The 23,965-nt window shown below is 36.2% G+C and overlaps 1 protein-coding gene across 1 annotated transcript in view; it reads right to left on the bottom strand.

Annotated features, from left to right (window-relative positions):
- The window catches only part of LOC103073691 (doublecortin domain-containing protein 1), a 38,525-nt gene extending 17,551 nt beyond the window's left edge, over positions 1-20,974 (bottom strand). Inside the window, 4 exon segments of the mRNA XM_007472248.1 lie at positions 1,535-1,697; positions 2,150-2,315; positions 3,544-3,813; positions 20,823-20,974. Of these exon segments, the coding sequence (XP_007472310.1) occupies positions 1,535-1,697; positions 2,150-2,315; positions 3,544-3,813; positions 20,823-20,974 (751 nt within the window).
- Positions 20,975-23,965: the final 2,991 nt, after the last annotated feature.

Here is a 23,965-nt window from a genome sequence, read left to right as displayed (position 1 = left end):
CAAAAAGTAGGGGGAAATTAGTTTGTACATTTAAAAATCATCCACCAAGCTTAGTCATGTGTGTAACATTGTTATTTTAGGCATACATGTCCAGATCTTCTAAGAAGCTTAGCTATAAATAATTTTTATATATATCTTGCAAAATACCATAATCATAAGAATGGCGAGTACTTCTGATTAATAAAAATAAATGAGGATCTTAAGGAAGCATTTATTACATATATATCTGAATATAAAAAAGTCACAGAAACATTTACCCACAAAGACTCATGCTTTTATACAAGCAGATGATTCAATGAATACAAAATAAAGGCAGCCATATTTTAAAGTTAAAACAAAATTTGAAAAATATATGGGTGTACACTACTGCATAGGTAATTTTCACTGTGTATTGTAGCAACAAGTTTCTTTACAAGGACCAAATCACCTTGAACTTTCTAATGAATTCAAGAAATTATTTCCTAATGATCAAGTATTCTTAAAGAGATAGAAATCCTAGTATCATTTTATATAATAACATTAATAGAAGAAGAATTTTCATCACTTCATCTGTAATGAACTTCAGAATTACTTTTTTTCTACTTATGCAATTACTGCCTAGACTTGCCTTTGGTTCACTGGCTTTACAGCAGTTGCAGGAAAAAAAAGAACACTTCTAATAAGGTATAAAAAGCAGAGGGGAATACAGCAGTTAGATACACTGAATTTGTATGGCAAAGTTCTTATGTCATTTAAATGTGATTACCATATACAGCACTTGATAACAGACCCTGGGTATGACATGCTTAGAAGAATATTCTTAGACAGTGGTACTTTTATTTCTCTCTTAAAACAGATTCTTTCCCACTGAAAAAAAAATTTTTTTTTAATTTTAGAAAATCTCCACATTTCTGAAATGTTAGAAACAATGGACTTTTAAAAAAGACCTTACCTACAAGTGTGTCTAAAATATACATATTCATATTTTGTAAATGTAAAATATATATATATATATACATTTCAAGGTTAAAAGTCAAGCTGTAGCATTTATCTTATGAAATATTTCATTTGGAAAATCACATGTATATAAGAATTATATGTTCATTACTGGCCACATTTTCAAAATTATGTTAATGCCATCTGAAAAAAGACCAAGAGTGTAAATGAATAAATGATACTTGAAACTTTGAACTATTTTCTGAGAGAATAAGTCTAATGAATTATGTCTGTTGAGTGTCACAGAAACTAAACAGTAAATTCAATAATCTCTGATTTAATTTATTATATTTTCACCATTTAACCTCCTGCAGGCTCCCTAATGTCTATTCAGATCTATATTAAATTAAGCACCAATGCTAATGAAGGGCAATAAACGTGGCTGTCAGTGGATTTTTCTTTCATTAAGCACATTATCCTCTTACTGAGCTGTAAATGCGTAAACATTAGTTTTGTTAAACCATGCAAAAAAGACAGAATGAAAATCATTTTTTAATTGCACCCCTTAAGCAATTTACTGTGGGGGGGGTAGGGTGTTGTTGTTGTTGTTGTTTTTTACCTTTAATTTTTTTGAATGGATCTAAAAAGGGCTCTCCCGTTGAAACATAAACATCGGCTTCACAGGGTATGTCTTTGGGTTCGAGGGCTTCAGTGCCGTCTGCCAAGAATACTCGTAGTGCAGCCATGTTCAGATTCAGCTTTTCCGTGCACTCCTCCAGCAACTAACAGAAAGCAAGAGGTAAGAGAAAGGGATTGACAACAAAGAAAGTAACACATTTCCGCTAAACAAAAGATGCAATGATCAAATAGAAAGCCACTGAGCCACTTGCCAAGTTAAGTAACTCAATAACTCCACCAATATGGTTATTTTGTAGCAGTTGAAAATATACAAATAGGTTAATCACAACACTGAGAATATTTGATTCTCAAATTCTAGTCCTTGAACATTCCATCATTTTAACAATGCTATAGAGATATAAAGCCATTGTATCTGTTTAATTAAATATACTACTTATATATTGATAAAAAAAGGAATGAAATGCCTGTGAGGTCTATGTATATACATATAAGCAATTTACAGATACAGAAAATTTTAAACAATAAATGTCATCTTTCTCACTTTTCACAGATAAAGAGAATAAGGGAAGAAATAAATCACTGAAAACTTTTGGACACCAGTTATCAAGGTGATGGTTGGTACAGTAACTTTGGCAAAAACTGTTCTAGATCCATTTTTGTAAGCTGTTACTCTAATCACTCTGGGTTGAAGTTTGTATCTTTGAGACAATCTATGCCAATCACAGTCCAACTTAAATTTTAAAGAAGAGAACTCTGCAACTCTGAAGAAAAAAACACACAACAATTTGTGCACGTTAATTAGTAAAAATATTTAAGTAAATATTATCCTGGGTATTTTCTACAGATATAAGCACTAACGAATGTTCCTAAATATTCCTCAAAAAAAACCCAAACACCTTTTTATAGGATAAGATTGTCCATATACACTTAAATATTTAAAAAAATCTAATACATGATAAGTTTGCCAAAACTGTTCATGTAAAACACATATGTCAGAATAAACCATTTAAATCATTTTACTATAAAACATCACAACACTCATTTTTAAAAATTATACATATATATATGCTATATTCTAACAGAAAGCAAAAAAAATAGTAATACAGTCTTATCATCATGAAATAGTAAATGGCTAAGATTTCCCCTTAAGTTTTCATGTTTATCAAAGTTCTTCGATTTTTTTTTAAAGATTTGAAATTCAAATACATCATACTAAACTTTTCATTCTGAAGTCAATTTTATTGCTTTCATTTCATATTGCTTGGGGGCAGTAAGAGAAGATTTCTAATTTTTTTTTCAGTCAAAACCAGTTTCAATCTGTATTATTTTTCTCAGCAAAAGTACATGTAAATGACTAGCATGTCACACTTTTTACTCTAGCTAACCCTGGTAACTCCTAATGCCACAGCAGCAAAGTAAACATTTTAAAGTAAAAATGTGAGATAAATTAAAACCACGATATATCCACCTATTTGAACATATGAAAATAATGTGAATATCAGTTTCTTAGTTTAATTTTTATTTTTATCAACATTTTCTTCTATCCATAAACTTAACAGTTTATGATAACAATCTTGATGTGAAAACATACACAAAATGGTTTTATAAGTTCACTTCAATTTGATTTTATTTCAAATAAAATCAATTTTATTTCAAATTAAATATCAGAAGCATGCATTTCTACTTTTACACAAATATCTGGTAAACCAAGGTATTTCATGGTCTTAGCCTGATTCTGCTTCAAATATTCCTTTCAGAGTTTCATATTATCCGTGTTCAAGTGTATCTCCTGTTCTCCCCAAGTGTAATTAGCAACATTCTACTCAGGTGTTTTCAAAGAAAAAAGGAAACAAAACAAAAGCAGAAACGAAACTCTAGGGATGTGTTACATTTTAATGTTTGAAATAGTCAACTGAGTCATTATAAATTCTGCTCAAAGGAAAAAGCTTCAACAGTCAGTTAAAAAGAACAGAGAACAGCTTTGATTACCTCAGTTGACCCACTGGAGCACTGACAGGTCTGTTTCTCTTGGATGCCGATATAAAACAAGAATTGTTTTTACTGTTTGATTTGTAGCGATCTGGGTCTGATATTTCATCATGGCTCTGATCTGATGCTGTTTGATGTGTGGAGCAATCTTGAAGTCCTGACCCTTCTGATGCTGCCGCTGAATGTAAAAGTCTGTTGGGGCCAAACTGAGGCTGCAAATAATCTTCAGTAGGTTTAATACCTGCTTTTGCCTGGGACGACATAAACTCTCTGAAAGAAACAATGCAGGGAAGAATACAGTGAACTGATGTGTGATCACTTATTAACAGCTACCACATAATAACTAGTTGTGTGCTATGTGCTAGACAAAACATTACACACTTAGACAGTATTTTGCTTAAGCCTTACAATATCCCTGGGAGGTGGGTACTATTTTTATCCCCATTTTACACATTTAAAAAGTTGTGGCTCAGAGAGGCTAATTAACTTGCCCGTGCTCACATAATCAGTAGTTGACTTGGTGGGAAACTGAACAGCAAGATGTCCTAAAATAAAACCCACATTCATAATCATCAAACTTAATCACTTAATGAAACTAAAGAAGAAAAATTGTGTAATGCTTGAAGCAATGTTAAGTAACATTTTAAAATTCTTACATTGATTTATTAAACACTAGCACTCTGTTAAGTATTAGTAAATATAAAAATTAAAGAGATGTGGCTCCTACCCTCAAGAAACTTGCAAACTATCCCCTAATAAAGAGAGAATGTACGTTAAATAAACTGCTTAGAACGCTGGGTGTATATTAACCTTAAGTGCAAAAAGAATTCCTTGAAGGCAAACTTTTGTGTGTTGGAATAAAGTTGGTAAAGTCTTTACAGCAGACCTGGGATTGGGTGATAACTCACCCTGGTTTGCTCAGGACTGTCCTGGCTTTGGCATTAAAGCCACACATCTCAAAAATTCCCTTAGCCTCAGACAAATTGGGATAGTTGATTACCCTACCTGGTATTTAAGCTTCTGAAAGAGCAGTATTTAGATGAACTAAATACTTAACAGGGGACCACATGACCTGGGATGATATGTAAATCTATGCAAATACCAAGTCAGAAAGATGGAAAATGTAGAATTGCTGGCATGATAAAATGAAACAAGCTTAAACATATTTGAGAATATTGAGCTGTTGGGTAGAGGATCAGCCATAGAGGATAGTTAGTTTCCATGTATTACTGTAATTGGGGCTATTTTTATACCAACCATACCTGCCTCTTTTCAACTGCTAGTTCCTCAATAGTCCTTATAAGTAATATAATGTAACCTCCCCATCCACACAATTACAAAATAACACACGCTTAGTGTGGAAAGCTTGGCACGAACAACCCCTACTCCACATTTTTCTCATCCACACATTTCATTATAATCACAATTATTTCATCTGGCCTGTCTTCTTTATGTCCACAAGGGTGTAAAATGGTTTATTACTTCCTCTGAAAGAATGAAAGGTAGTTATGTGCCACAGGGTAAATGGTTGCATGTGGATGAGAGTTAACACAGTGGGTCAATGGAGCTCAAACACTGGGATCCAAGCAGTTGTATTTTGTTGTTGTTGTCAACACATGTTTCTATCCCAGTCTGCCCTGGACTGTGCATAGCAGTGAGGAGAGAAATGGCCTTCCCTACATTCTGAGGATCCACCCAGGTTCATAACTGTGGCGAACAGCATCTTGAATGGATCACTGGACTTTAGCTCTGGCTGAGGTGGGACCTCCCCGCAGGCTCAGTGGCCATGGCTCACGGGCCCAGCCGCTCCGCGGCATGTGGGATCTTCCCGAAACGGGGCACGAACCCGCGTCTCCTGCATCGGCAGGCGGACTCTCAAGCACTGCGCCACCAGGGAAGCCCTGGTACTCAGATACTGATGGCAGTGGGGAGTGGTGGTATATGGCAGTGGTCATGTCACAGTGGTGGTGTTCCTGCAGCAACAGCAACAGAGCTGCAAATGGTCACCAAGCTCTTCAACCTGGGGGAAGAGCAGTAAAGCCAGGAGGAAAGATCTGCAAATCTCATAATCAGCTCCCAGTGCCCATACACAGTTACTTGGAAAGCAAGTTTCTTTTCTCATGTAAAGAAAGAAAAGGAATTCTCTACAAAATGCAGAATGAGGTGTCTTTCTTTTTTAATGAATGCATTTTGTTTACTGTCAAATATTTTTACAAATATACTAATGATTTTATGTAATAATCCATTATTCTACCATCACAATGCAAAAAGGTTATTAATTTTTCCATATTCCAAAGCTTCAACCACATCATACTTTTATTTTAATACTTTGCCTTTTTTACTTAACACTGTTTTACAACCATTTTTCAGATTGCTATATGGTCTTTACAGATTTTACTGGAATGTAATATTTTTGTCAAGCATATTTTGCTTTTTTTCTAACTGAGTCGTTTGAGGGTTATCTATTATTTTTGTCTGCTAGCATATCTTTCCCCTGTATTATGGTAACAGCACTTGCAGCCTTTTGAGAAACTATCCAACCCTACCCCTCCCAACTCCACATGATTCTGGTAGGGTTAGGAAAATAAATTATATGAGATTAACCTGGTAAATGGTAAAAAGAATTAAACTATATGGTTCTATCATATACATATTTATTACTTACTTTTCTCTAGTAATTTATATGTAAAAGGGGAGAAAGGGTAGTTTTTCATATTAAAAAGTCACTACTGTTTCACCATCTTTAGTCATCAGCTTTTTTTTTTTTTTTTTTTTTGGTGGCGTTGGGTCTTCGTTGCTGCGCGTGGGCTTTTTCTAGTTGCGGCGAGCAGCGGCTACTCTTCGTTGCAGTGCGCGGGCTTCTCATCGCGGTGGCTTCTCTTGTTCCAGAGCACGGGTTCTAGGAGTGCAGGCTTCAGTAGTTGTGGCTCGCGGGCTCTAGAACGCAGGTTCAGTAGTTGTGGTGCACAGGCTTAGTTGCTCCGTGGCATGTGGGATCTCCCCAGACCGGGGATCGAACCTGTGTCTCCTGCATTGGCAGGCACATTCTTAACCACTGCGCCACCAGGGAAGTCCCTAGTCTTCAGCTTTGATTTATTTTATCAACACTGAAGACAGGTGTGCACTAGTTCTTACACACTGTGGAACTGTTCTTTCTTATAACAACTGATGTGTTTCCTAGTCATTGTGTGCATGAGGGGATGATCACAGAACTTGGCAAAGCTAACTTGTCCCACATGGGAATTAAATTCACACACATGGTTTGTTAAATTAATGCTGGAAATGAGGGCGTTAGGATCATTCAGTTTGCAAGGAATAAACAGGCATTTGGGTTTTAAGTGATAGAGCTTATAACAGGATACACAGAAAGTTAAGAAAGGAGATAAAACCACTCTAGAAGAGCACAAAGAGAATTAGAAGACCATTTATTGCTCTCCAGGATATACTAGTGACTTAAGAACAATCTGCTTCCTCTTTGTACATCTTCTCCCGTTGGCTCCAGACGCGCAGGCTCAGCGGCCATGGCTCACGGGCCCAGCTGCTCCGCGGCACGTGGGATCTTCGCAGACCGGGACACGAACCCGCGTCCCCTGCATCGGCAGGCGGACTCTCAACCACTGCGCCACCAGGGACGCCCTGTACATCTTATTGCCTAACCTCTGTTCTCCTCTTTCCTCATGGCTTCTGCTAACTTCCTCTATGTATATCCCCATTTCTATACCACATGACTTTCTGCAGACTCTCTCTGTATGATACATTCAATTCCCCCGAAAGTTTAATTTCATCACTACCCAATATAGGACACCCCTGTTGGATAGAACTCTCAAGCTGGACAACTTCATAAGCCACTGGAAAATGTGTGGATGGGAACGTACCCATCAGTTGCCAAAAGAACTATGGATAGGACAGCAGGATAATAAGGTACAGAGGAGTTAGAGTAAGATGGGTCTCAGATGCCTGCCAAAACAGGAAAATGTAATTGGCAGGGAACTTGCATGGCCTAGACTGAGATAAGCAGAGATACTATAAATTTAATTGATTGAAAAAGTCCTCACTAAACATATCACACAATTTAAATTACTACCAGATGTGTTTAACGATCTGTTTTCCAGGCAAGTTTATTTTATATTAAAAAGATAAAATGTTAAAAAAATCCCCACTACTCAAAGGCTGTTTTGATACTTCGGGTTATTTTAATTTTAGCCATTCACTTTTTTTTTTTTAACATCTTTATTAGAGTATAATTGCTTTACAATGGTGTGTCAGTTTCTGTTTTTATAACAAAGTGAATCAGTTATACATATACATATATATATGTCCCCATATCTCTTCCCTCTTGCATCTCCCTCCCTCCCTATCCCACCCCTCTAGGTGGTCACAAAGCACCGAGCTGATCTCTCTGTGCTATGCGGCTGCTTCCCACTAACTATCTATTTTGCATTTGGTAGTGTATATATGTCCATGCCACTCTCTCACTTTGTCCCAGCTTACCCTTCCCCCTCCCCTTATCCTCAAGTCCATTCTCTCGTAGGTCTACATCTGTATTCCCGTCTGGCCCCTAGGTTCTTCTGACAATTTTCTTTTATTTTTTAGATTCCATATATATGTGTTAGCATACGGTATTTTTTTTTTCTCTTTCTGACTTACTTCACTCTGTATGACAGTCTCTAGGTCCATCCACCTCACTACAGATAACTCGGTTTCATTCCTTTTTACGGCTGAGTAATATTCCATTGTATATATGTGCCACATCTTCTTTATCCATTCATCTGTCGATGGACACTTAGGTTGCTTCCATGTCCTGGCTATTGTAAATAGAGCTGCAATGAACATTGCAGTACATGTCTCTTTTTGAATTACCGTCTTCTCAGGGTGTATGCCCAGTAGTGGGATTGCTGGTTTGTATGGTAGTTTTATTTTTAGTTTTTTAAGGAACCTCCATACTCTATCAATTTACATTCCCACCAACAGAGCAAGAGGGCTCCCTTTTCACCACACCCTCTCCAGCATTTATTCTTTGTAGATTTTTTGATGATGGCCATTCTGACTGGTGTGAGGTGATACCTTATTGTAGTTTTGATTTGCATTTCTCTAATGATTAATGATGTTGAGCATTCTTTCATGTGTTTGTTGGAAATCTGTATATCTTCTTTGGAGAAATGTCTATTTAGGTCTTCTGCCCAGTTTTGGATTGGGTTGTTTGTTTTTTTGATATTGAGCTGCATGAGTTGCTTGTATGTTTTGGAGATGAATCCTTTGTCAGTTGCTTCATTTGCAAATATTTTCTCCCATTCTGAGGGTTGTCTTTTCATCTTGTTTATGGTTTCCTTTGCTGTGCAAAAGCTTTGCAGTTTCATTAGGTCCCATTTGTTTATTTTTGTTTTTATTTCCATTTCTCTAGGAGGTGGGTCAAAAAGGATCTTGCTGTGATTTATGTCATGCAGTGTTTTGCCTATGTTTTCCTCTAAGAGTTTGATGGTGTCTGGCCTTACATTTAGGTCTTTAATCCATTTTGAGTTTACTTTTGTGTATGGTGTTAGGGAGTGTTCTAATTTCATTCTTTTACATGTAGCTGTGCAGTTTTCCCAGCACCGCTTATTGAAGAGGCTGTCTTTTCTCCATTGTATATTCTTGCCTCCTTTATCAAAGATAAGGTGACCATATGTGTGTGGGTCTATCTCTGGGCTTTCTATCCTGTTGCATTGATCTATATTTCTGTTTTTGTGCCAGTACCATACTGTCTTGATTACTGTAGCTTTCTAGTATAGTCTGAAGTCAGGGAGCCTAACTCCTCCAGCTCCGTTTTTCATTCTCAAGATTGCTTTGGCTATTCGGGGTCTTTTGTGTTTCCATACAAATTGTGAAATTTTTTGTTCTAGTTCTGTGAAAAATGCCAGTGGTAGTTTGATGGGGTAGCCATTCACTTCTAATTGTAGAGAAATTGAGAATGTAATATTGTGATTTTAAGCCCAGTCTCTGGACCATCTGGCACAGTAGTTTGTCAATGTTGGCACAAAGGTATATGGGTTGCAAGATAGGATTGTCCTCCTTGATGCCAACCTTTAGAGTGAGCAAATAGCTGCCAGCATGATTATCCCATCATCGTAATACAGGACTTTTTTTTTTTTTTTTTTGGCTGCATTGGGTCTTTGCTGCTGCACGTGGGCTTTCTCTAGTTGCAGCGAGCGGGGGCTACTCTTCATTTCAGTGTGTGGGTTTCTCATTGCAGTGGCTTCTCTTGTTGAGGAGCATGGGCTCTAGGTGCGTGGGCTTCAGTAGTTGTGGCACGCAGGCTCAGTAGTTGTGGCACACAGGCTTAACTGCCCCGTGGCATGTGGGATCTTCCCAGACCAGGGCTCGAACTCGTGTCGCCTGCATTGGCAGGCTGATTCTTAACCACTGCGCCACCAGGGAAGTCCCCATAATACAGGACTTTATTACCCCTTCAAAATCCTCCCCATTTATTTCTGAGTCCCTAAGGTAGTGCACTATAAATTCTTAAAATTGCCTCCTAAGTCCCTATAAAAATCTGTTGGTGAGAGTCATAGCTGTTTCACCTTACTACCTCACTGCTGCCACTGGCCATCACAAGAGCAATGAGATCCACATGGAGGTGCTGCCTTGTAGTATTCCCCAAGATTCCAGTGCTTGGAATGCTAGAACAGTTCAGTACAGAGGTGGGAAGAAGAGACACCTCTCTAACTCTATTTTATACTAAGTCACCTGGACACTGAAGCAGGTGAAGTTGTAGGCAGAGTTCCAGAAAGTCTTCATTGAATAGTTTCATCAGCCCTTTTAGCCCTTACCCACTCAGTTACAGGGACACTAACCCAGTCCACAGGCTAGATAAGGAATAAATAGCATATCATACCCTTTATAATGACAATAATAGTAAAAATACTAACAGTTAATGACTACAAAGCACTTATTGTGACAGTCACTGTTATAAGCATTTTACTTATATTTACATTTAATCCTTACAACAGTCCTATATTATATTCTTCCTTTTACATATGAGTAAACTGAGGGCTTACAGAACTTGTCAAAGGTCACACAGCAGGCAGGTGTCAGAGAGAGGATTCAAATCCAAGTAGTCTGGCTCCACAATATCTATACTTAACTATCGTCCTATAATATTATTCCCATTAACCCTAAAATTTCCTTATTTTCCATTAGTTAGAAAATTGAAGTTCCTATTCAAAAAAGTTCAGGAAAACAGACGGCTACTACAATGCAACTGAAACTTAAAATACAGGAAAGTAATGGGGAGGTGGGCAAGGAGGTAGCTCTACATTAGCAGCAGTGAACCAGTAGTGCTCTTGAGCCAATAAAGCTCTAATATCTAGATGGTATTTAAGTCATCACAGTTGTAGTCTCCCTATTTTTCTTTCTTTCTCTTGTTTCTCCTCCCCTTTTTATTTTAAAAGACCCTTTTCGACCCCTTTGCAAAAATCTCTTAAAAATCCCATGACATTCAGATTTATTAAAGTGAATTTCCCTCCTCCTCCAGATTTATATACATCTTTACATAGTTATCCTCCTTTCAAAGACAATTTTTGCCTTTTGAGAATTTAGCTTGTTTACATTTAATATATATTCACAAGGTTATCTCCTTCACCAGGACAGTCTTTGTCCTTTGAGAATTTACCTTCATGCTTATGCTTTGTTTTCTATTTTTCTTGTTTTATGTTCCTTTTCATTCTTTTCTTATTTTCTCTTGGATTAAACAATACTTAAAAAACTTGTTACATTTTTCCCTTCTATTAGGTTGTATGCCACACTTTGTTCAACCTTATTTTTAGTGGAAACATTAGACATTACAATATAAACCCTTGTCTTATTAAAGTTTAACATAAATGACTAACTTATTACTTTCAGACAATGCAAGAATCTTAGACCATATCATATCCATTTATTGCTATTTCCTCTGGCTGGTGAGCAATACTTTTTTATTCCATTTTTCATGGATTGGTGCATCTATCTTTCACAGCTCCTGGCTTTATGCAAGGAACTCAGCTCCAAAATTCTGCTTGCATGGGTCTGAGGCTTTGCACCCTGTCCTCTCTGTGTTTCTTAAGAATTTCTAATTACATAAATTTTATATCATAATTTCTTTTAAGATCTACATTTTGTTACAGCTGTCTTCTATAAAATTTGATAAGTTGTATGGCAGTTTTCTTGGACTTTGTTTTTCCCAACCAGAAAATTCTTAACCAGGAATTCCATGTGGATTTCTAAACCAACTGTTTTAGGAAATGATCTTTTATCCATAAAATAACCTCACTTTGTCTTCAGTTACTGTTGAGGCTTTCTACCACATTCTAGAACCTGGGCTAATTTTATAACACAGATCTTCTTTTTAATCTTTCTATGTCCGTCTTATTGTCTTGTCCTGAAGTCTATGATAAGTCTCTACTGTGAATCTTTCATTATATCTGTAATTCACATATACACAGATTTCAAGAAGTTCCCTCTTCAGTAAGACTTCTATGCTACCTTCTTGTATAAAAATGTTCTTACTTCCTGTACGTTCACATCTGCCCTGGTAGGTTTGATAGCTGAAATCACTATATCATATTGATCCCTTCCTACCATCTAAAATGCTAGACCCTCAATTTCCGTCATATATTCCAATCATCGTTGTATTACTTACTCTTCTACCACTGGTAAAAATCATTTTTACCACTGGTAAAGAGCATCCTTTTCTAGCCTGAAATCTAAAAGCCACTATATTAGGTTGATACAAGAACATCAATCACACTGCTTTAGAAATACATCTTCTTAAGAAATATTTCTTATCTATCTACCTATATTAGTTTTCTATTGCTGTGCAACAAATTACCACAAACTTAGTGGCTTAAAACAACACCTATTTATTATAGCAGTTTCTGTGGGTCAGAAGTCTGGGCAAAGTTTAGCAGGAACCTCTGCTCGGGATCTCATAAGGCTGAAATCAAGGTGTCAGCTGGGGCTGCAGTCTCATTTGATGCTCAGGGTCTTCTTCCAAGCTCATTTAGTTTTTGCCAGAATTTAGTTCCTTATAGCTAAAGAACTCACAGTTACTATCATCTTCTTTGAAGCCAGGGGAACTCACCTTTCTGACTTTTCTGTCTCTGATCTCCAAACTCTCATTTAAAGAGTAGATCTGGATATGGGGATATATGTATATGTATAGATGATTCACTTTGTTATACAGCAGAAACTAACACACCCTTGTAAAGCAATTATACTCCAATAAAGATGTTAAAAATAGAGAAAAATTAAAAAAAAGAGTAGATCTGATTAGGTCAAGCCCACCCAGGATAATCTCCCGTTTGATTAACTCAAAGACAACTGATTATATGCCTTAACTACATCTGCAAAAATCTCCTTCGCCATATAATGTAACCTAATCATGGAAGTGACATCCTATCATATTCACAATCCCACCCACACTCAAGAGGAGGGAATTATACCAGGCATATATACCAGGGGGTGGAAATCTTGGGGACCAGATTAGATTTCTGCCTACCACACTAGCTATACAATTATGCAGTCTTGACTATCCATTTTTTACACCAAATTTAGATCCAGATATTTTATTTTCCGGAAAATTCAAATGCAACTACTTAAGATTAAATTTTGTCATCATTAAATACTGAGACTATTTTAAAGAATGTACCACAGTTTCTGATGGCAAATCCAAAGAGGAACTCAAGAAAGTGCTTTGAGAAGTGGCATTGTTATTAGAATAAATTACTACTTCCTAAAGTAGATATTTTCAAGGGGGGGGTATTCATTTGGATGTAAATGTTCTGGTATATTTCTTTTATAAAGCATCAGCTGGGGGTTTCCCTGGTGGCGCAGTGGTTGAGAGTCTGCCTGCCGATGCAGGGGACGCGGGTTCGTGCCCCGGTCTGGGAAGATCCCACATGCCGCGGAGGGGCTGGGCCCGTGAGCCATGGTCACTGAGCCATGGTCACTGAGCCTGAGCGTCCAGAGCCTGTGCTCCGCAATGGGAGAGCCACAACAATGAGAGGCCCGCGTAACAGAAAAAAAAAAAAAAAAAAAAAAAAAAAAAAAAAGCATCAGCTACATGACTTCTGAGTTAGTTTATTGTCAGTTATTGGAAATAGATTAAATAGATTATTTCTTTTAGCAACTAAATAATTCTTTAGAAATCAGGTCATAAAAAAGAACAAAGGTGGTTATGTGTGTCTATACTACAGACATATACAAACTATGTAAATATTTAAGAATTTTATGTGTGTTTAGAGAAAGATGAAGTAAAACATGTCAAAACTTAACCTTAAAGAAGTATGGATAAAAAACTATTGGTTAATTAAAAACTATAAAATTTTAGGTTATTGAATCTTTTAAACAATTTCTACGTATGATATAATGGATACGATAAATCACAGAATTACAAAGCTGGAAGGTACATTAAGAGATTAACTAAGCTTTTATCCTTTTCTGAAACAGTACTATACCTCATCTACATATAGGCTTTCTACCATAATCAAAAAGATTATCAGGGACATATCTTAAACATTGTGGAATTGACAACCTCCTTAATATCTCAGGCTAATATCTAATTATGCTTTACTCTCTGTGGTTTCCATTAAATCTAATTTACAATTTTTGCTTCACAAAGCAACAACTAAGTAATGGTGTGATGTCTAAAAGTATAAAATTATGCCCAGGGAGGAGTATAGAAAAAGCAGATAAATAGACCATGACAAGATTTAAAGGTATGATTCTAGTTTTGACAAGAGCGATTTTTCTTCTCATTTCTTCTGTTTTAATAGCATTAGTGAATCTTAGTGGCTTTTTATAGCAACTTGAGGAAAACTCCTAATAAAGTCATACTTGCCGCTCTCTTACTCAAGGACTTCTACCAAGTGGTGCCATCATTGCCCCCCTGTAATATCCCTCAGCTATAATTGCACCACATTGCCTTCCACTGTTCTTACATGTATGCCTTTTTGTCAATGTTGTTCACTCAGCTGATCTATACCCATTACTGTACACCTTTCAATCAGTAAGTATTTAATAAATATTCATCTGAACTCAGTGCTTACACTTTCTAAAACCCCTTCCATAATAATTGTCTAGTGGAAGAGAAATGTTATATACATTGTCATGTATATAAATTTACAATTACTGACTATGATTAGTACTGTGAAGGAAAAGTCTTGTCTATCATGAGGGTCATAATGAGTTTAGAGGTTAGGGACATAGAGAAAATCTCTACAAAACTGTTCAAGCTGGCAAGACACATGCGAGGAGTTAACCCCACGAGATCCTAGTCACTCCTTATTCCAAGTCATTCCCCCAAGTCCTGTGCTAGAAATGATGTATTGTTTTGCATATTGATATGTTTGCTTTGTGATTTATTATGTGATTTCAGATGATTTCATATCCCTCTCTGCAATGGTAAGATCCTTGTTTTATCTCTTTTCACTGCGATACTCAACTAGCAACTAATATGCAGGAATTGTTCTTTGATAATTACGACATCGTGTGAAGGTGTGTCACAAAAATGCCATTGATAAGAAACATACACAGTTTAAGTAGTAAAATATAATAAAGCCAAAGCTAAGAGTTATGTCGTGTAACGTTGAATATTTATCTAAGAGTCTTTCCCCCCTTTAGATAAAAAGCCTAAGTTATGTTTGAATATTCACCCTCTTATGCCCATGGAAGGCATCCCCTGATCAGCTCCAGCGGGTAAATACTCAATGGTCTAACACCAATGATGCTAGTTCCATTTCCCTTGCCTTGTGCTGGTTAATTAAGTAATTTTGGCCAATGAGAAATGAGGAGAAGTCTTTTGGAGAAAGGTTTTTTTTTGCCCTAATAAGAAAGAGATATAAATAATCAAATATCTGTCTTCTTTAGTTGGATATTGTTGAGTGAACATGTGATGAGCCTTGCAAGTAGGAGGAGTCAAACCTAATGATCTAGCCAATATTCTGAGGATGGCAGAGCACAAGATACAAAGAGCCAGGCTCTCTGATAACCCAGCAGAACCACTGAATTTAACCCTAGAATTGCCCTGCCTCTGAAGTTCCTGTTACATGAGATAGTGGACTGTTCACTTTTAAAGTCACTTTCAGTTGTGTTCCCTGTTACTCTCTGTTAATAGTAGCCTAACTTATACAATTAGATTTCTAATTACATTTGCTTTACTTTTAATTTTATTCAAAATCTTTACTAGTTTTGAATTAATTTTATGATGGGCTAAAATATAAACTATTTTTTAAATATTTGACTTTTACTTAATCAGGAACACATCACCAGAAATTTCAGCATAAACATACAATGACATGGAGGCTTTTTCCCCTGTTTTTTGAAACACAAAGCATCCTTGGTGAGTTTAGATTTCTATGGCAGAAATCTGCACGTGGCTAATAATTCTATTCATAAGTAGGAAGTGTGGCTACTTTGACAGATCATGGCTCAATAACAAGCATGCAGGTCTAAGTTATCACACAGTTTGGATGTGAATTCAACATCAGGATAATGACTGTTGCCAAGGATTTGTGCTTGCTGTCGCTTCATACCAGTGTTGTCTGTCAAAATGTCTCTTTTTCTCATACAGAAGCCATAGAATTTTTATGAATAGCAATTACTTACAATATACAATGCACTCTTTAGCCCCTCATTATTTGGTAGTCTCTTTGTTAAATGTAGTCAACCATTTTCATCTAAATTATTTATTTATACTGTATATTTGACAAGCATATATTTCTCACTTTATATTCTCATGGCATTTAAAGCTTCCTGAAGAGTTATGTTTTTTTTTTAATATTGTCATTTTTAAAACTTGTCTTTATCCTATTACCATTTTAATGGTAATTAAACTCTCTAATTGGAATAAATACAAATAAGAAAATGTAAACACGAAGGAAAATGACCCTAAGTACATTCAATAATAAATCACCAGCTTAAAATACTGGATAGCAGATAAAAGAAATAAACCCACATATGTTTGGTGCATGGAAACTTGTATAAAATCTGGAGTACACAAAGCACAAAGATTTCACTAATCGTCATCCTACCTTTCCTCCAATCTGATGAAAGAAATAACCTCTAAAGATATAAATAACTTTCTACAACTGCTAGATAAAGTGTGATTTAAACATCATGGAAAGTGAATAATAGAAGTGGTAATAATATATGTGAAGAATTTCCCCCAAATTTTATTCTGAACACCAGAAGAAAATATAATTCTAGTTCGACCTAGAAACATTGGTAAAGATACCTTGATTGCAGAGCAATTTTCAGTTATTTTATAACACATACTAAGTCGAATTTTTATTTGTAACTCAATGACTGAATAATAACTAAGGTGTTTGTTCAAATTACACACATGCTGTAAAGGAGAAATTCAGTGTCTGTTAAACTGAACTTGCTCGTTTTTGTAGGAGGAAATCTAAACAACAAGAACAATTTGTAAAATTTGTAAAAAGGACCCACATCTGAGCGTAGGATCAGGGCATAAATCATCCTACCCAAAGGAAAAAAAGAATACGACTTCTGCTTGTGCAAAAGTGCAAAGGAGTAAAAATAAAGTATATCTTAAATCTAGAGTCAGGGGAGGCTATAGATATCGTATAAAGATTTTCCAGAGGAAATTTAAATTTTCAAAAAGAAGCGATATAGTCTTTTAACATTTTTAAAGTAAATAATATATTAATGTTTGGATCTGTAGAGTTTTTTTTATGGCTTGAAGGAAAAATCCGAGAAAAAGTTATGAATTATGAAAAGTGTAATTTGTTGGTCAATGGAGGTTGAAAACAGTGAAAGCATTGTCTTGCTTCATTAACCACTGGGCAGTGTTCCCCTCACTTTGTTCTGCTGCTCTTCTCATGGTGGGAACTGACAGCTCATCTTTGGAATGATGAGATTACTAAACTTAAACTGTCCCTAGAAAAGGCAATATAACCAAATGTTTATATTTCAAAAATAGTCAGACTGATTCCAATTCAGAATAGCCAAGATAACTAAAATGACATAAAAAATGAATGAATAGATTAGGCACTGTTAGTCTCCTTGAAAGCAAGATTTGTCTGTGAAAAAATAACCCAGATAATCTATAAGAAGAAGTTGTTGGCAATTCACTTTTAAAACTGATTTAAGTCCTAATGTAATGTACTAAAAATAATTTGTCCCCTCAGGGAACTAAAAGAGTTGTTATTACACTCAGCTGCAAGCAGGATAAAAAAAGCACATTCTATTAAGAATACATACAGGGCTTCCCTGGTGGCACAGTGGTTGAGAGTCCGCCTGCCGATGCAGGGGACACGGGTTCGTGCCCTGGTCCGGGAAGATCCCACATGCCGCGGAGTGGCTGGACCCGTGAGCCATGGCTGCTGAGCCTGTGCGTCCGGAGCCTGTGCTCCGCAACAGGAGAGGCCACAACAGTGAGAGGCCCGCGTACTGCAAAAAATTAAAAAAAAAAGCATACATACAGCTGATTCACTTTGTTGTACAGCAGAAATTAACACAACATTGTAAAGCAATTATGCTCCAATAAAAATGTTAAAAAAAAAAAAAGGAAAGAAAAGAAAATCATGAGGGACTTCCCTGGTGGTCCAGTGGCTAAGACTCCGCAATCCCAATGCAGGGGGCCTGGGTTCAATCCCTAGTCAGGGAACTAGTGCTGCTATTAGAGATCCTGCGTCCCACAACTAAAGATCCCACATGCTGCAACTAAAAGATCCCACAAACCACAACTAAAGATCCCACATGCCACAACGAAGATCCCGCATGCTGCCGCTAAGACCCAGTGCAGCCAAATAAACAAATATTTTACAAAAAGAAAATCATGCAATTACTTTCTTAGATGATCATCAGCTAAAAATTATTAAAAAAATATTTTATATGTGGGATAGAAAGATATTAATTGTTTAGAACATTCTGTTAGTTTTAAAATGCAATTTTAATTTGGAAATCTTCCACCTCAGCATTTAGAGAAACCTCCTATAAATATAGCAGAACTACCCCTAGATACCTGTTGTCAATAAATAATTGATTCTGCTTCATGCCTCAAAGGCCAACACTCTGTTCCAGTTCACCTGAGAATACATCAGACTACAGCTGGGTAGGAAAATTTCTTATTATGTTGTTTCCTTGAAGTAGCCACAGGAATGAAGCTAGACTTTTCCAGTCATGTGGCCTCCTAGTGGTAAGTCGTAAAATGGGAGGATCAGACCTTCTTTGGTATTGAACTCACACTGTTGGTGATTAGTTATCTTTTGTGGGGGAAGGCTCCTGGCACAGCAATTTTTACTGTATTACATACAAATGTAACACGAAGTGACAGAGAAAAAACACTGTAAGAACACAAGAACGAGAGAAAATAAGGATAATATAAATATAATAAAAAGTAAATTAAAACCACAGATAATAACATGAGAATAAAGTGACTCATCACTGCATGGTTGCAAAGAATGGATTTAATATATGTGGGCAGAATTTGTACATGTACAACGTGTTAATTAGTGAAGAAAAGCACAACCTCTGTAATATAAGTAAAGGAACAACAAATTGACTATATTTTAATAATTATTTCTCATAAAAAGATCACAAAGATGGCGGAAGAAAGGTGGCAAGGAAAAAAAGGATGACAAGAGAAGTTTTAACCTCAATCGGGGGAAAATGTCTTTACCATAGAGAAAATTGCCTTTCACTGATAATCATATTAATACCAATGGATCTTAGATTACCATTAGCCTTTATGAACTTGACCCCTTTCAGGTTGAAACTCATCATTTTCTTTTTCATGAAAGTAAAAGACCTCTGGGCATTGTCTTTGACTTTCTATTCAATTGCCCAGAGAGGGTTACTTCATTTTCTAGGTACATCATAATCAAAGTTGATGGTAACAGACAATAGTGACAGAAAAGAAGTTAGGATCCACACAAAGAAATAGACGTAGCACATTTAAACAAACTATAAAAACCAGGTGGTAGGAAAAGTGTCACATGAAAATAAAAGATTGACATGTTAAAAAAAAGGGCAAACAAAACCAGAGTTAGAGACTCAGAATCTAAGAAGGAATATGAGAAAAAAGCAGAAAGAAACTGAATAAATAAAATTACAGTTTCACAAAAGATAGAATAAAAAGTGAATGCAGTACTATTTTGAAAAGGAAAATTGGTAAAAATAAATTCTAAAAGCAATAAAAAATGTGCAAATACACATTATATTAGCATTGGCATTTGTATAAAGAACTACTTAAAAATTCTATTTAGAAATTTTTTTCCATTGTCTTATTGGGAGAAACCAGTGTTTTTTCCACTGTCAATTGGGAGGAACTATCCTGAGAAAACTATGTCTCTACAATATAACCACTGGGTAATAATTTTCTAAAAATTATCTAGCCATATAGCTAGCACACTGTGTCAATGATCTCATATGTTGCTAATATGCACTCATAGCTCAGAGGAATAAGGCAAAACAAAGGTTAGCTGAAAGTCTAGATTTCACTTTCACCTAAAACTTAGCGACATATAAAAAAAATCAATCTGTTCTAAGATATAAATATGACCTAGCACTTCTATAAGGAGATTAACACAATCCCTAATTTAAGAATAGTTTCTTCAATGCTTTTATAGTCCACATTTTCTTTTTAATGTAAAAACTATGGCATCACGTTTAGCCAGCCAATAGTCAATACCTGACAGACACTTTTTTGTTCTTTCACTTTCTAATAGAGAAAAAACACAGGAAAAATACCTCTTGTCTCCTCTGCTTTATATTTCTGAGAAGTGCAGTAGAGTATAATAGTTGAGTTTTGGCTGTGGAGTTAGATACATTCAGGTTCAAACTGTACCTCTCTACCTAGCAGCTGTGTGTTCTTAATGAACCTCTCTAGGTCTTTGTTTCCTCATATATAAAATGGAGATGTCTAAAATACTGTCTGCCTTACATTCCTCCCAGAGTTGTTTTGAGTACTAAATAAATATAATGTAGGTTAAGCACTCAGCACAGTGAGTGGTATATAGCAAATATCATCTGCCTTGCCATTCCTGTTATCATCACTATCCTACCTGTCCACAAGTCAGACTCTAGGAATAATTTATGTTTATTGCATCATCTATCTTTTTTCTTCCCATAAAATAGAGAAAAAAAAAAAAAGGAAGGGCTGTAACCCAGGCAACAAACATCACATCTCCAAATTGTGTTTGACATAATCTCTACTAAATACTGAGCATTTACATAGACAACCTTCTTTAAGCACTTTTATCCCCTTCAGAATTCAGTTTAAGCTGCTGAAATAATATTCTTACCTTGGTAAATCATTCGAAATATATTTGTAAATTGGGTGAACGGTATCCCCATTGAAGGTGTCTTCAGGGTTGCTTCACTGTGATACCTCCGTGGCTTTAGTCAAGGGTGACAAAGGAGACCGAGAAAGTGCTGCTCTGTGATCTTCTGTCATTGTCAGCTCAAAATGAGGAAGAATGTTATTTAATTTAAAATGTAAAATCCTCCTGGGTTATTAACTGAGGCTGGGCATTAATCACAATTTACTTCTCATCATGTTCTAGAGCATGTAGCCGCTGCTAAATGTGAAATCTCATTAGAAACAAACAGAGATGAGAGCCTAAAGGAAGACAAAAATATGAATCTAAGTCTTTGATAAGTATAATCCTATTTAAGAAAAAAATGATAATTTGTTGCAAAGTATTTTAAGTTTTGCTATTTGCTAAAACATCGCTAATTATACAAACTTAACATGAGGACTATGTTATTGAAAAGTGCAGCACAATGCTTTTTTTTTTTTGCCCTTTCTCCTTCCTTTTTTTGGAAGCTACCTTCCCCTAGATTCTGTTGGGAGTTATGTGGCCATGCTTTCCTGAAAGTGAATGTATCCAAGGCTAGACAATCAAAGTACCTTCCCCAGACACAGGGGGGAATCAGAGTTTAGATGGAGAAGACAAAGTAGTGCTCTGTTCTTTAGAATTGCTAGCTTTAAGAACAATGTAAACTTCTACCATTGAGAATGAAGCAAAAACAGATGAAAGAAAAAGAGATGGAGAGAGATTAAAAAGTGAGAGATTCTTGATGACAACATCTGAATCCCTGAACTTTGCTATTAAAAACAACCACATCTCTTGAGTTTCCTGGGTATGTGAGTCAGCAGATTCCTTTTTGTTTGTTTAAGCTAGTTTGAGTTGGGATTCTATTTGTAACCTAGACATCTTGAATAATGCACACAGACAACTTAAATTTTCTTAAGACCAAAACAATATGTTCATAAGAAATGATATCAATGAATGTCATAGGGTTCTTTCCAGGGTATAATCACCCCATTCACATACTGATACAAATAGCTACAAAGTCTCAGGTCTGAGTACCCCACTAAGGTAAGGAGGAGTCCCAAGGTAACATGACATATCACAACTAAGGGAAGGATATATTACTTGTAAGGTAATAAAAAATGCTACTTTACCTTTTTTCTGATATTCTGAAATAAACGCATTCATTCATGCACAGGTTATTTCTTGAGCACCTACAATGTACTTGGCATTGTTCTAGGCACTCAGAATTCTTTTAGTTAACAAAGCAGAAAATATCGTGCCCTTGTGGAGCTTACGTTCTAGTGGAGGCAGATGATAAATAATAAACATGAGATATCAGTACATCGTAAGAGGTTAAATGATAAATGCCATGGAAAAAGACTGATTAGGAAGGATAGTTTGGGAATATGAAGGTGGAGGGAATTGCAATTTTAAATAGGTTTGTCAGCATAGGCTTCACTGAGGTGGTAATATCTGGGCAAAGACTTGAAAGAGTCAAGGAAAGTAGCCATCCAATACCCAGGGAAGAGTAAGAAGGCCGTAAGATGGGGTATATCTGGCAGATGTGAGGAACAGCACAAGTAGATGAATAGGTGAAAAAGAAGAAATGTAGTTGTGATGAGGTTAGAAAGACAATGGGGGTGAGGGGGTGGAGATAACATAGGGCCTTTAGGACACTGTCAGGACTTTAAGTGAATTAGAGAGTCCATGGAGTGTTCGGAGCAGGGGAGTTATATGACTTTAAAAAAAAGATAATTTTGGCTGCTTTGTTAAGAATGTATCAAATGCAACAAAATTTCAATGTCCTAATTTGTCCATATATTAATATATTCTAATACTTGTATAAATTCTCTGTGGTAGAGACAGCTGTCTGCCAACATCCATTCTATCCATTCCTTCCTTCTTCTATGATACTAGAATCCCTGATTTTTAACTGAGGCATATGGTTGCCCAAAATAAAGACTATTTTCTAGTCTCCCTTACAACTTGGTAAAGCCATATAAAACAAGTCTGGCCAATCAAATATTAGTGGAAACAATCAATGCAGGTGAGTTCATCTTTCTTTTCTCTCCTTTCTACTACCTAGAATGAAAACATGAAGGCTGGCACTAGACAGGTCATCTTTATCTTTGATATGATGCTAGGAATGAAAACCATGCCCCAGGGAAGATGGAAGCAGTTTGAATCTGACAACATGGGGTACCATACCAACTCTAGACTACCTACCTCCAGACTTTTACATTAGAAATAAATTTCTAGCTGTGCAAAACAATGTTAATTTGGGTCTTTGTTGTTTGCAGTTTAACCTAATCCTGAAACTCCTGATATTCCTTGAACAAAGTTGCTTTCAAAAACCTAAAATATATGACATTGGCTTAGACTTAAGAAATGGAAAGAACACTAGGATGGCTTGGAATCTAAATTGAATTGAGAGTCCAGTAATTTGGGTCTTTGGGTCCTTTTAGGCTCACCAAGCTTCCCCAATCACATAAGACAATTCCTTAAGGTAAATCAATCAATCAATCAATCAATCTCTCTCTCCATATATATACGCACACACATATGTACATATACATATGTATATATATAATGTATTATATTAATATATTATTAATGTATGTATAATTATATATTAATAAATGTGTGTGCATTTATATATACACACACATACATCCTGTTGGTTTTGTTTCTATGGAGAACCCTGATACCCCTCTTTCAAAGACCAGGTCAGCCTGCAGGCTGAGCTAGAACTAGGGCCAGAAAGACTTTCCCGAAGCATGGACCAGTAGAGCCAGTCAGATGATGGAAGGCAATGGGATCAGTAGTGTTGATGTGGGTCAGTAAAGAGCTATGGCAACCACAGTAACACCAAAAGCACCAGCAGCAAAAAGAGACAAACTGGCCAACAGTCTCCTCATCTGGGAGAGGGCACCTGAAGGACTACCTTCTTGAACTATGATTAACTCCTTAGATAATCTACAACACAGGAAGCTCAAAGGGTCTGATGCTAGACTTGCTGTTAGTTAAGCTTATGGAAGTATAAAAGAACTATAACATAACTTATACTCACAAGTATTACATATCAATAACACATAAGATCATGTCTTTCTCTGCCACTTTCTAGCTAT

The sequence above is a fragment of the Lipotes vexillifer genome, unplaced genomic scaffold (genome assembly GCF_000442215.2).
Source record: "Lipotes vexillifer unplaced genomic scaffold, Lipotes_vexillifer_v1.1 scaffold627, whole genome shotgun sequence".
Lineage (NCBI taxonomy): Eukaryota > Metazoa > Chordata > Mammalia > Artiodactyla > Lipotidae > Lipotes > Lipotes vexillifer.
Note: the sequence above shows the minus strand (reverse complement) of the source record. Positions and strands in the feature narration are given on the sequence as shown.